General features: G+C 41.8%; 2 protein-coding genes across 5 annotated transcripts in view; one reads left to right on the top strand and one right to left on the bottom strand.

The window, feature by feature from the left end:
• Positions 1–6628, top strand: part of UBP1 (upstream binding protein 1) — a 28653-nt gene extending 22025 nt beyond the window's left edge. The window contains exons 13-15 of the mRNA XM_080975924.1: positions 2168–2310; positions 4285–4336; positions 4923–6628. Coding sequence (XP_080832050.1) covers positions 2168–2310; positions 4285–4336; positions 4923–4960 — 233 coding nt within the window. The 3' untranslated portion in view covers positions 4961–6628. The remainder of the gene's footprint in view (positions 1–2167; positions 2311–4284; positions 4337–4922) is intronic.
• FBXL2 (F-box and leucine rich repeat protein 2) overlaps positions 6531–12069 on the bottom strand; it is a 27322-nt gene continuing 21783 nt past the window's right edge. The window contains exons 15-17 of one of the 4 annotated variants that reach the window (XM_080975942.1): positions 11424–11534; positions 9230–9996; positions 6823–8857 (exon numbers count right to left, since the gene is read on the bottom strand). In XM_080975942.1, the coding sequence (XP_080832068.1) occupies positions 11427–11534 (108 nt within the window). In that variant the 3' untranslated portion in view covers positions 6823–8857; positions 9230–9996; positions 11424–11426. Of the gene's footprint in view, positions 6753–6822; positions 8858–9229; positions 11535–12069 lie in introns of those variants that run through there. The other 3 variants (XM_080975943.1, XM_080975941.1, XM_080975944.1) reach the window with 3 other exon arrangements.

Raw genomic sequence — 12069 nt, 5'->3', positions numbered from 1 at the left:
GCATATTGCATCTCTGTCCGAAAGCCATGATAGTCTTTGGGCTCCCCCCCAAACTTCTGCACCAATCCTGGTACCTTTCTGACGAGCTGGGTGTCTTTCCCCTTTTTGTCTGCATCCTGAGCCCTCCTCTCCTCAAGCCTCGCCGTCTGCAGCGCTAGCTGGACCTCCAACACCCGGTACCTTTCTTCCAGGCTTGGACCCGCTCCAGCTCCTGCTTCTCCGGTTCCGGCTGGGTTGCTCATGATGCCTTCTCCTGCACAAGCTGCTCACGGAGACTGTCGGAATGCTGTGATGGGACGATGAGCTGCTTGTGTGTAAAATCCTAGTCCCTCAGAGTTTGGTCAAGTTTGCAAACCTCTGTCTGTAACGGAGCCCCTTAAACATGGCTCCGTCAGTCGCTGGCAGATTCCGACAGTGGTTGCTTTCGGAATCGCTTCCAACATAAAAGCTCCTTAACGGAAACACGTCTTCTGGACTCTCTGCGTGACAGTTTCCGGCGAGGAGTGGGTGTCCCTACAGGAGGTCCTGAAACCTCCCCACTGTTTTCGCTGGAAGTGTCTCTGAGCCATCCCTCCAGCTCACTTTCCCTCAGCTCAGCTCCTCTCCCCCTACTGGTTCCCTCTTCAGCTGCTGAGTCTCTCCCAACCTGTGTGAGCCCTTTCACTTCCCTTCCTTCCGATGGCAGTTCCCTGACAAAACGCTAGAGGAAAAACTAAATTTTTAGCATCATCTTTATATGAATGTTAAGTAAAATTGAGCTTAACAGGAACAAATGAAAAGTGCTGCATGAAAGGATGAACAGAGTGTGATGGTGTAAGGGCTGCATCTAATTAAATCTTATTTGTCTGGGTGAACAGGATCTTAACTGCTTGCAGCAACTAGAAACCATAGCAACTGCTATGCACTATGAAGTGGCACTGGAAATACCTCTTTGCAGGATGATACAGAATGATGTGTGTCCCTTACATAGACATTTTACACTGCCCCTCTGGCTACGTGGAACTCATTTAGAGCACCATGTAGGCAGAACACACTTTGTCTTGGCTCAGTTCCAGGAAGTAATGGGAGCCATTGATGGGTTAGGATGCTCAGATTTCTGTGGTGGCTGGGAAGCGTGTTTACAGTTAACGCAAGTGCACCAAGCCCCTTGAATGATATGTATGATTTGGCCGCAGTTAGTAAAGGTAAAGGGACCCCTGACCATTAGGTCCAGTCGTGACCGACTCTGGGTTGCAGCACTCATCTCACTTTATTGGCCAAGGGAGCCAACGTACAGCTTCCGGGTCATGTGGCCAGCATGACTAAGCCCGCTTCTGGCAACCCAGAGCAGCGCACGGAAACGCCGTTTACCTTCCCCCCGGAGTGGTACCTATTTATCTACTTGCACTTTGACGTGCTTTTGAACTTAGTTACATCCTGTTTGGATTTCTGTAACACGGTCTTTGTGGGGCTGCTTTTGGAAAGTGCTCAGAAGCTTCGACTGGCTCAAAGAGCTGCAGTCAGATTGCTGACCATATGGACTGCCTTCTTAGAACAGCTTCACTGGCTTCTGGTCTCTTTGCAGGCACAATTCAGAGTGCTGTTTATGCCCTGTAAAGCCCTACATGGCATAGGTCCAAGCTGTCTGAAAGACCGTATTCCCTCATGCAAACCTGCCCGAGTTTTGAGCTCTTCAGGGGAGGCTCTTCTCTCAGTCATCTACCCTCACAGGCACATTGGGTGGGGATGTGGGAAAGGACCTTCTCAGTGGCTGCTCCCAGATTCTGGAATTGGCTCCTTGGATTTGTCCTCCTTGCTCCATCAGGCCTTTTGGGCACTGACTGTGAACTTTCAATGAAAGGGTAGTGCTGTGTTGTTTTTACTGTAATTATTTGTATGTTTTAAACAGATATTATATCTGATTACAATTTTAATTCTATCAATTTTTTAATTCTTTTCCACATTTTTAATGATTCTTCTTTTTATCGAGTCCTGTCAGGGGAAAAGGCAGGTTATAAAATGGATATAATTAATAATAATAATAATAATACACTGATTTGTTTCTTTTGTGAATGGCATTTAGTATTTTAGAATACAGATTCTAGTAACTTTCACAAAGAAAATAGTGATGGAAAGTCTATGCTGAAGGAACATTGTAGGAGTACTTTAAAAGGTATTTTTATTTTAGTTTATCATGCAATCTACTTGGAAGAAATGGCTGCCTCTGAAGTCATGCGCAAACTTGCATTGGTGTTCAATATTCCTTTGCATCAGATCAACCAGGTTTACAGACAGGGTCCTACTGGCATCCATATTCTCGTCAGTGACCAGGTAAATTACATTGTTTTTAATATATCTATATACTGGGCGCTCGGGTGAAGGGTTAGGACAGCCATGGGCATGTTGTTCATAGTAGCCACCCATACCCCAGGTCCCTGCTGTCAGAATGGAAACCATTCAAACTTCTTTTTGAGATCCCTCTTGAACCTCCCACAAGCTTTATTTTTTAAATAATCTCTAGAGTTCACAATGCCTTGTTTCTGTGCTTGTTTAAATTACAGCATATGTCAGACAAGAGGTTTCCCCAAAAAAAGTTTGGGGCAAATTTCATAATGGTGCTGCTGAGCTAACAAATGCAAAAACCCTTATCAACAAAATATGGACTTTTTGGTGATGACTTTAAGCTTGCTACCCCTATAGCAGCAAAGCAGGATATTAAAAATAAAATTTAAAGATTAAATCTAATTAACCAGGACTTTTTAACTATGCAGTTCTCACCATTTTATTATTCTATGAAATCTGATTTTGGTCTATTACATTTTTTCTCTCTCAGTTGATGTGTTGAGGGAGGCATTTCTAATTATGCTATCCCAAAATATGCTGACAATGTATTGTAAATGGGAGAAATGCCAGAATACCAGTAAATCCATAATTGTATCTGCAGCAGGGAGAGGTGGAAAATATTATTCATTATATTACGTATTGCTGCTAGGGACAGATTTCTCAAAGGAATTTTCCACTTTCCTTTTTGAACAGGGAGAAATATCTGTTGTTTGTTGATGGGTGGGGATACATGATTTCTGCATTTGCCTTAGCAGCACAATGGATCAGACACCATTTCTGTGTGCTGGGGACAACCCATGCTAAAATGTACTTCAGTTCTGTTTGTATTTTTATTATGGCCTCTAACAAGTAAATTTGAGTACCTAATATATATATAAGGGATTATGTTTAATGAGCGTTGGGTTAGAAATCTAAATAAAAGTATTGTTTATTCATAAACTCATCAATTTCTCTGCCATTCCCCCATTAACCCCCTATGGTTCCCCTTCCCAAACGCATTTCTGAAGCCACTTCTGTTTTCTGCAGCTTTGCTTTGTGCCAGTTTTCACCTTCACCCCCCCCCCCCATGTCTGTGCCTCCACCACCACTCTTTTTCTGGAACTCCCTGCCATTTAATACAGATCACCTTCTGTATCTTCGTCCTTCCCATGCAGCTACGAAGCACCCTTTTCAACTTCCACCCAGTTATGCAACCACACCCCCTCCTATTCTGCAGGCCCATTAATGCCCCTGCTTTTATCTTCACCCCTGTTGCTGTGCCACCTAATCACTCCTGTTTTGCAACCCTCTTTTTTTCAACTCAGACTTGCACACAGGCCATCCCCATTTCCATGCTTCATCCTCTCTCTTGTTCTGCAGCCCCATTTATGCTCAAAGCACATGCTGTTATGTAATGTAGCTTTACGAAAGAATATCAAGAGCAAGCCTGCCAGTTAGCTTGTTCAGTTAAAGGTTCAGTTCACGGCTGTTGTACATAGGAGTGTTTGCTTGTTAATGAAATATCTCTTTTAAATTACTACACTGAACCTGGAACTTCACATTGTGTGAGCATATGGAATATTTGAGGGGGGTCTGCATCTGTTATTTCTCGCATGGCACAGTCGAGGGATGGAAGTTGAAGATGAATGAAAAGGCAGAAGTAGATGCTTAAAACAACAGCAGAAATTTAAGTAAAGTTGGGGATTGAGAGACACCACAAATATTCAAGCAGGGTCTGCACAATTATATTCTTACATTCGTAGAGATACAAAGATCCAGACACCCACACATGGCCACATAACTGTCACTCGTCATTGAGCACAGTAGAGTTTTATTTTTTTTAAAATATCATGCAAACATGACGACGACACTTTTTTACTAGAGCTCAGGTTGCTTGGCTCTCCTTGTGGCAATTTTGGGTGATGCATGAAACTTAGGTACACTGCTATGCATGTAGCTGCATTTAATTGTCTTTCTTCCTAGATGGTTCAAAACTTTGAAGATGAAAGCTGCTTCTTAGTTACCACAATAAAAGGTATGCTAATAATAATGGACAAAGCCCAGTGTTGAAAATGATACCCTTAGCTTAGTTTTAAAAACTGCCTATGTGATGCACTGGCTTCCCTGCATTTTTTACTTACCAGTAGTTTTTTGCAGTATGTTAGTTAAAGCAGACTTGCATTTAAATGTTTTACATTCAGTTTCTCTTTAAATACCTTCCATTATTTTTGTTCTGAAATTGAATGTGTTTTAAAGTTGCAACCTGCTTCTCCTGAACTCGGGACTACTTTCAACCACTCTATATACTGCCATTTAGATATCTTTCAGTAAAAGAAAAAGGAACTAAAACTATTAAAGTTACACTTGAAAAAATGTTTTCAAAGTATTTAATTTTTGCTGAATGAGTCTTTCCAGAATTGTGAGATACTTAGGCATAAGAACTGATGACATCTGTCTTTGTAGAGTAGAACGGAAACAGTCCTGATTTCAAGGTCTTATGGAACCCATAGTCTGGCAGTTCAGTGAGCCCTAGAAAATACTTTTAATAGCTTTTTATATTCATGTGCTTTCATTATAAAATTTTATTATAAATTGAAATAATGGCTCCTTTTGAATTACAGCTGAAAATGGCGAAGGCTTCCATATAATTTTGAAGTGATGTTGCCATACAATATAATGGACTGAAATTCCAGTATAGAATGAAGTCATGCTCAAGAATGACAAATAACACCGTCTCTTCAGGGATCTGACTTCACCGTATAGAATGTTTCATATTGAAAACACAAGGTGACCTTTCTAATGAGCTGTTTAGTAGATGAACTTCCCACTGCCATAGCCAAAAGTCCTCATAAGAGGTAACAATGCCGGAATAGCTAACGTACAGGCATGGAAAAAAACAAAGGTGTTTGCCCTTTTTAAAATTAAGGCAAGCTATGGCCAGTAGATGCAGTTTGTAGAAGCGTTACTGCTTTCCTATTACACTGTATCCAGTTTGAATGTAAACTTATTCTGGGCATTTACCTTTCTGTGCCAGTTTGTCTATTACTCGCTTGTACCTTTATGCTGATTTTATTTTTTGATGTTAGCAGAGCACATAGTAATTTGTGTGGAAATAAGTAGTAAAAATGATAGCAATCAGGTTTTGGGTCTTGAGAGTAAAGCTGTCAAAACAGCATCCTCCGTGTAAATTGTGTATAAGCGTGAATGTAAGAAGTGTAAATGTCAAAAGGTGGACTTACTGAAAGTCCTAGCCAGATGAAAATTAAGCATGCAGCAGACCGCATCATCATCAGTACCTATTTGAGAGGATAAGAAGAAATCCTGTGAGGTACAATACTTTGCTTTGTAATAGGCATGTTACAGAAAATCTGCCTATGCATCATGTCTTTTTTAGTTTTTTCTATAAAGCACTACTGCAGCATTTCAATTTCAATGTTTCACTTTTTGAACCACACTATTATTAATAGTAGTGAGTTGGGACTTCCTCATGGAGAAAAAGGGAATGTCACTGGCACCAAGGGACTATTCTAAAGCATTAAGCAGGAATCTACAAACGTTGATTTTGGTTACCGCTCTAGTTGAAGACCAGGATCTTCCCATGTGTGAACTGTTCGTTGCTTTTTTTCTCTGACTGTTGTGGAAAACCATAGTTACAGTGCCTCTTCCATACAACCAAATACTTGATTAGCAGTTGCACAACTTAATGAATGAGCTGCAAAAATGTCCTTAAATGTTGGCTGAAGAGCAGAGAACTATCCAAGGACAGGTGCACATGTCTGCTCTGCATTAATATAGGTTTGTGGGAGATTCAGACAGAGAATGCTGGTTGTTCCGTCATGGTAGGTGGCTTGCCCCTTAATCAAATAGCTAAAATCTTAACTGATGTAGTGAATATTTGAAGGTGGGAAGAGCAGCATGTCAAATACTGTTCTTAATTTCATTCCCATTTATAATTATGCCTAGGTTAAGTCTTTCTGTTAAGAATGTTGTTTCATTCCTAGAGTAGGATGAGGGCTTACTCCCCACCCCCCATGACCTGGACTATTCTGCACTGATGGGGAAGGAGAGTAGAGTTTGTGAGCATACTTAATTGTTTTGAGTTTTTCTTGCCTATAAATTATTTTGGTTGTACTCGGGTGTCTTCAATGGACTTGATGCATCATCTCATTTTTCTAATCTGTGGAGAATCTGAAAAATGTCACGATTAAATTATAAAAGCTGTACAGTAGTTTGGTTCACTTGGATTTAATTATGGCACCAGCAAATTGCTTTTTGTTTTTAAATAAGATGTATACATTTCAATTTCAGTAAAAACATTTTCCAATAATGATTGTATCTTTCCTTACTTGCAAAGTAATACTGAAGTGCAGGTGTTGCTGAGATCTTTTTGTTTGGACAGAAGCTTTCCACCCATTTTCAGCTACTCACGTATGAAAACTGTTCTGAGTATGCTGTTGGCAGAAGATTGACTCTTGCATTAATTTTTCTTTCGTGGGGCGGGGGGAATGATTGAAACCAGTCTAAATAGGGATGCCTTTATTTAAATAGTGTACCAAATTTTTTTACTTCGAGCAAGTACCTTTTTAATAACTGGAATTTCATAAACACTTTACCTTTTAAGAGTTGAACACATATCAAAACAATTTTGTTTGACAAGCTATTAGATTTTTCCCTGTGACAGCTTAAATTACCATAGACAGATAGCAAATCAGACAGATATGGTCTGCAAACTATTCCTCTCAACAGAAAAAGAAATACATTTTCCATTGTTGGCAATCAATGTAATGCATAATCTAGCTGTAAAGTAGTCTCAAGACATCAGTACCTAGCATTTCCAATCATACATTTTTTCCTCAATTTGATTACCCCTTAGCTGAAATGAATTGATTCCTTTAATTTTCAGTGTGCTGTGAACATAGAGTTCAGGGCATACACTGGCTATGTTAATACAGTGGTACCTTGGTTTACAACCATAATCTGTTCTGGAGGTCCGGTTGTACTTTCGCCAATGGGGCCTCCCCAAAAAAATGGGTTGTACAGTGATACTTCGGGGTACAGATGCATCAGGTTACAAACTCCGCTAACCCAGAAATAGTACCTTGGGTTAAGAACTTTGCTTCAGGATGAGAACAGAAATTGTGCAGCGGTGGCACAGTGGTAGCGAGAGGCCCCATTAGCTAACGTGGTGCCTCAGGTTAAGAACAGTTTCAGGTTAAGAACAGACCTCCAGAACGAATTAAGTTCTTAACCTGAGGTACCACTGTAATCCAGAAAAAGGGACACACACTTCTGGATTTGACATGGTTGTAATCCAAAGCAGTTGCAAAACAAGGTACCACTGTATATGATTTACCATTATATGAATAACCCCTCAGGCTTAGGCATACTGCTTCTCCTCCTGGAATGGTAGTGAGAAGACTGATAATGAAAACTTCTAATCTCACTGCTGCACCAGAGACGTGCACAAGTCCCATTCATATAACACAGCAATGGGAAATAACCAGCTCTCTAGCTGTTCTTCAATTCCAACTTCCAGCAACAGCAGCCAGCATGGATCAGTGGTCAGGATGCTAGAAGCTCCAATGTCTTAACATCTGGAGGACCACACATTCTCCCTAATATAATATTACACGGTTTGAGTGAGATCTCTAATATGTCAGGCAGAACTTAACCCCTGCCACAGTACCACTGCTTATTTTCAGAAACATTGTATTGCGTTGTCCTAATATTTTTATGTTCTATATATTCATAATATTGGCTTCAAAGATTCCCATGAGACAAAAGCACTGTTCCACCTTAAATGCTCATTCCTTTTCAGCAAAGCCCAAGTAACTACTAGACAATATGCCTTTCCTATTTAGAGCCCTACAAGAGTCCTTTCAGAACTTAGCAACTGGTTTATAATTGCCCTTGGGAAACAGCCTCTAGCATTTCTCCAATATAGGAAATTGGAGTATCGGGGAAAGGTGCAGGAGGCATCCATAAAACAGGAGGCAGTATCGTATGGAGCAGGTTTGAATGTTTTAGCCAGTTCCCCAGTCTCCTGCAGTTCTGGACCAGAGACCATATGTGAGGAAGACATACCCTCCAAATCAGTATGGCACAAGACTGAAGGTAAATACCATACTGCACTCCCTTAAATATGGTGGGCATGGATACCTTCTGGAAAGAACATTCATGGTAAGTAACCAACATTCCGAATAATGGCATACAGGAGGCATCAAGAAAACAATAGGACTTGCTTAAACTGTCTGGTCAGGGAGGAGCATTACAAGTGACCATTCTAGGATTTTAAACTGTTTTTATTGATAATTTTAATATTTCAATCTAGTGGTATATAAATTTTGTTAAATAAATCAAGGCAATCCCCCCACCTGAAACGAACAGCATAAAGACAAAAAACCTGTCTTATTCTAGTCCAGGCAAGACTCTCAAGAAATGGCCAGGAAAGAAAGAGACCCCCCTCTGAAGCACATCCCTTTTCTTATATTTTTATTAAAACATCCCTTAGGGCCACCTCCCCAGTCACTGACCCTTTAAAGACATACAGTGGTGCCTCGCAAGACGAAAAGAATCCGTTCCGCGAGTCTCTTCGTCTTGCGGGTTTTTTCGTCTTGCGAATCAAGCCCATTAGAGGTTTAGCGGCTTAGCGCTACAGTATTAGCGGCTTAGCCAGCTTAAAGATCAGCTGATAAGCGGCTTAAAGATCAGCTGATAAGCGGCTTAGCCATCAGCTGATAAGCGGTTTAGCGGCTTGGGAAAAAGGGTAGGAAGGAAAAAAACCCCGCAGGAACTCGGAAGACATTTTCGTCTTGCGAAGCAAGCACATAGGAAATTCGTTTTGCGAAGCACCTCCAAAACGGAAAACCCTTTCGTCTAGCGGGTTTTCCGTCTTGCGAGGCATTCGTCTTGCGGGGCACCACTGTACCAGATTGTATGACTGTCCATTGTGTTAGCTTCAGAGGTCTAAATGGCAAACCAACAAACCTAGTATCTGCTATAAAGGCTAGAGGTCACCAGACAAATTTGAATTCTGTATACAGTGGTACCTCGGATTACAGACACTTCAAGTTACAGACTCGGCTAGCCCGGAAATAGTACCTCAGGTTAAGAACTTTGCTTCAGGGTGAGAACAGAAATTGCGCAACGGCAGCAGTGGGAGGCCCCATTAGCTAAAGTGGTACCTCAGGTTAAGAAAAGTTTCAGGTTAAGAATGGACCCCCAGAATGAATTAAGTTGTTAACCTGAGGTACCACTGTAGCCTATTGGCAGTCTCCTGCCATCAGATCCTTCACCCAAAGGAAGGATGCACAAGACAAAATAGAAGCTGTGGAGGAAGTCCGCTGGCCGGTCTTTAACACTGGCTCTGAACATTGCTTGCCTAATCCTTCAAAGAGGTATCCCCATCCCAGGGGACCACTGCCTCCAACAATAGCACTACTACTGGGCCATCATCAAAGGGAAATTTGAACCTGTCCAAGGTCTTTTCTGGAAAGGAATAAAACTTTTCTGCTACTCCTACAGCCTTCCTACCTTGCAAGGGTGTCGATCAATCAGCACTGACCAGCTTTCTGAACAATGCCAGAAAGGGAACCTCACTGGAAGAAGAATTTGGAGCTGGAAAATCTGGTGCTTCTCTAGACTATGACTGGGATGTCAAGGTCTGCTTATGATTCCAGATCTAGGGACAATACCCTAGAAAGAAAAGGCACAAAATCATCAGAATGGAGTAACTGGTGTAAGCATCTTGCTGCTGCCATGTGAGACCACTCTTCTTCCTTCCCAGGGGAGTCCTAAGGATTCCTCTGTAGAGAAGGAAGAGGAGCCTCAGAGCCTATACCCGAAAGAGGAGAGTCTTTCAACACACCATGGAAAAGTGCCCATAAAAAGGCTTGCAGACAGACTCTTGAGCTGCTTTTGTTTCCCATGAGATTTGTTTTGTTCTTTTTTTCCTTTTTTCAACACTACTGACTCTGGAAGGAGCAGGCATGAAAAGAACCTCCCTTGACCAGAGAGCTAGAACAAATGGCCCACCCTTCATGGGGCACCTGATGTCATATGGCATCAAGCATGGGAAAGGTGAAGCCGTGGTAGCAAAGGAACAATAGGGAGTGCTCCTGATGGTTCCTATGGAGCTGCCCTGCTACTTTCAGAAGGGAGCCACAGTCTTTCCTGGAGCCACAGTCCTTACGCTTCGATGTCTCCTCTCTTCTGACTGGACAGGCAGGATCACATGAAGATCCTTGCTGGGGGACAAGTCGTCCCACACTCTCCAGACTGGCCCTGTCTTCCTAGCAAGGCAGATAGGTTTTCCCCCCCCCAGCGCTGAATAAAATTTGGCAACTTTTACATGTGTTTGGTCTATTTCATTTTTCTTCTTAACCTTGCCTTTTTCCTTCAAACCCCTCCCCTATACACAATCTTCGTACAGTGTACTGGAGCAGAGATCCAGGACAATTTATGGGGCATCAGCTACACACTTGCTTAGAATTACGTTCCATTGAATAAAGAGAAGTTCCTCTGCAGCTGTGGCTATACCTGTTCCATGCTTGATGTCATATGAAGGCTGAAGTTCAACTCTATCACATGACACTGTCTCACTGGGGAGTGGTGTGATAAGCCACTATCTTCTGGGTGCTTCCTGCATACCATTCCAGAGAAGCTGCTTTGTTCAACAGGTTACATTTGCCTTTGCTTGAAGGCAAGTTATAATATTATGGCCTGTTCAGGTTCTGTAAACCAACCGTGCCAACAGTTAAATACAGTTTTGGTTACATGTGTTAAAGGTTTTCCCCGATGATCTTTAATACTTAAACCATGGAGGTGCAACTAACTGTAGGGTTCTACTGTTGGTATTTTGTTCTGATTAACTTGACACTCGTATCTCCACACCAGCTAGTACACGTTGGCACTGCAATGGCAGAAATGCTAGAGGAGAATAGTCAATCCAAGTGCCAACACTGTTCCATATCTGCATATTTTACCTGTAAATTAGCATTGGAATTATGACCAATGCAGAATTGGATGGTTGGAAAAAACAACAACACATTGTTTTATAGCTTAACCATGGTTGCTCCCAGTCATTCATTCTTTCATCCAACATCTTCAGTGCCACTCTTTACCTGCTAAAGAATAATGCAGCATCGGCAGAGTTGTTGGCGAGTGCCTCCTACAGAAGGAGGCGGAGTTACTGGAGCAAAGTAAGCATGAACTTTCACATCTGGTAGATGAGCCTGTAGGCAAAAATTAATACTCAATGAAGTTGAACAAGGTACCATACAATTTGCATCCCAATATAGTAAAACATCTGCTTTGCTGCCGAACCCTCCCCTCCCAACAGGACCCCAACCCTCAGTTCTGCATTGCCTTAATAAATTACGTCCACTTTAGTAATTTCATTAAATTGCCAGTCCTGTTCAGACTGCTTAGGCAGTAGTCTCCAATTTCCAGGATCCTTTAGCAAACAATCATTACTTGAATTTTTACTGGAACTCATTCCAGAACAACCCACTTTTGTTAATCTTGCTCTGCAGAGCTAATAACTGCTAATGAAAAGCAGCCAAAATCCAGAATTCGGCAGCAACAGTATCAAGGTGATCCTGCCAGCCTTCATCCTAACTTTATGAACTCACAGGAGAACAAAGTGTAGCTGCAACCAAAGCAGTTTTTCCACCTTTTCAAAAAATTCTGTAACCCACTCTGGGACCTTAGGACGGGGGATTTTTTAAAGAATATTTCCTCCCAACCCTTGATAGAGACATCTGAAGA

Source organism: Podarcis pityusensis, assembly GCF_964106645.2.
Source record: "Podarcis pityusensis genome assembly, chromosome: 12".
NCBI classification, from domain to species: Eukaryota; Metazoa; Chordata; class Lepidosauria; order Squamata; family Lacertidae; genus Podarcis; species Podarcis pityusensis.
The sequence above is the reverse complement of the archived record's forward strand: the minus strand, read 5'-3'. Positions and strand labels throughout refer to the sequence as shown.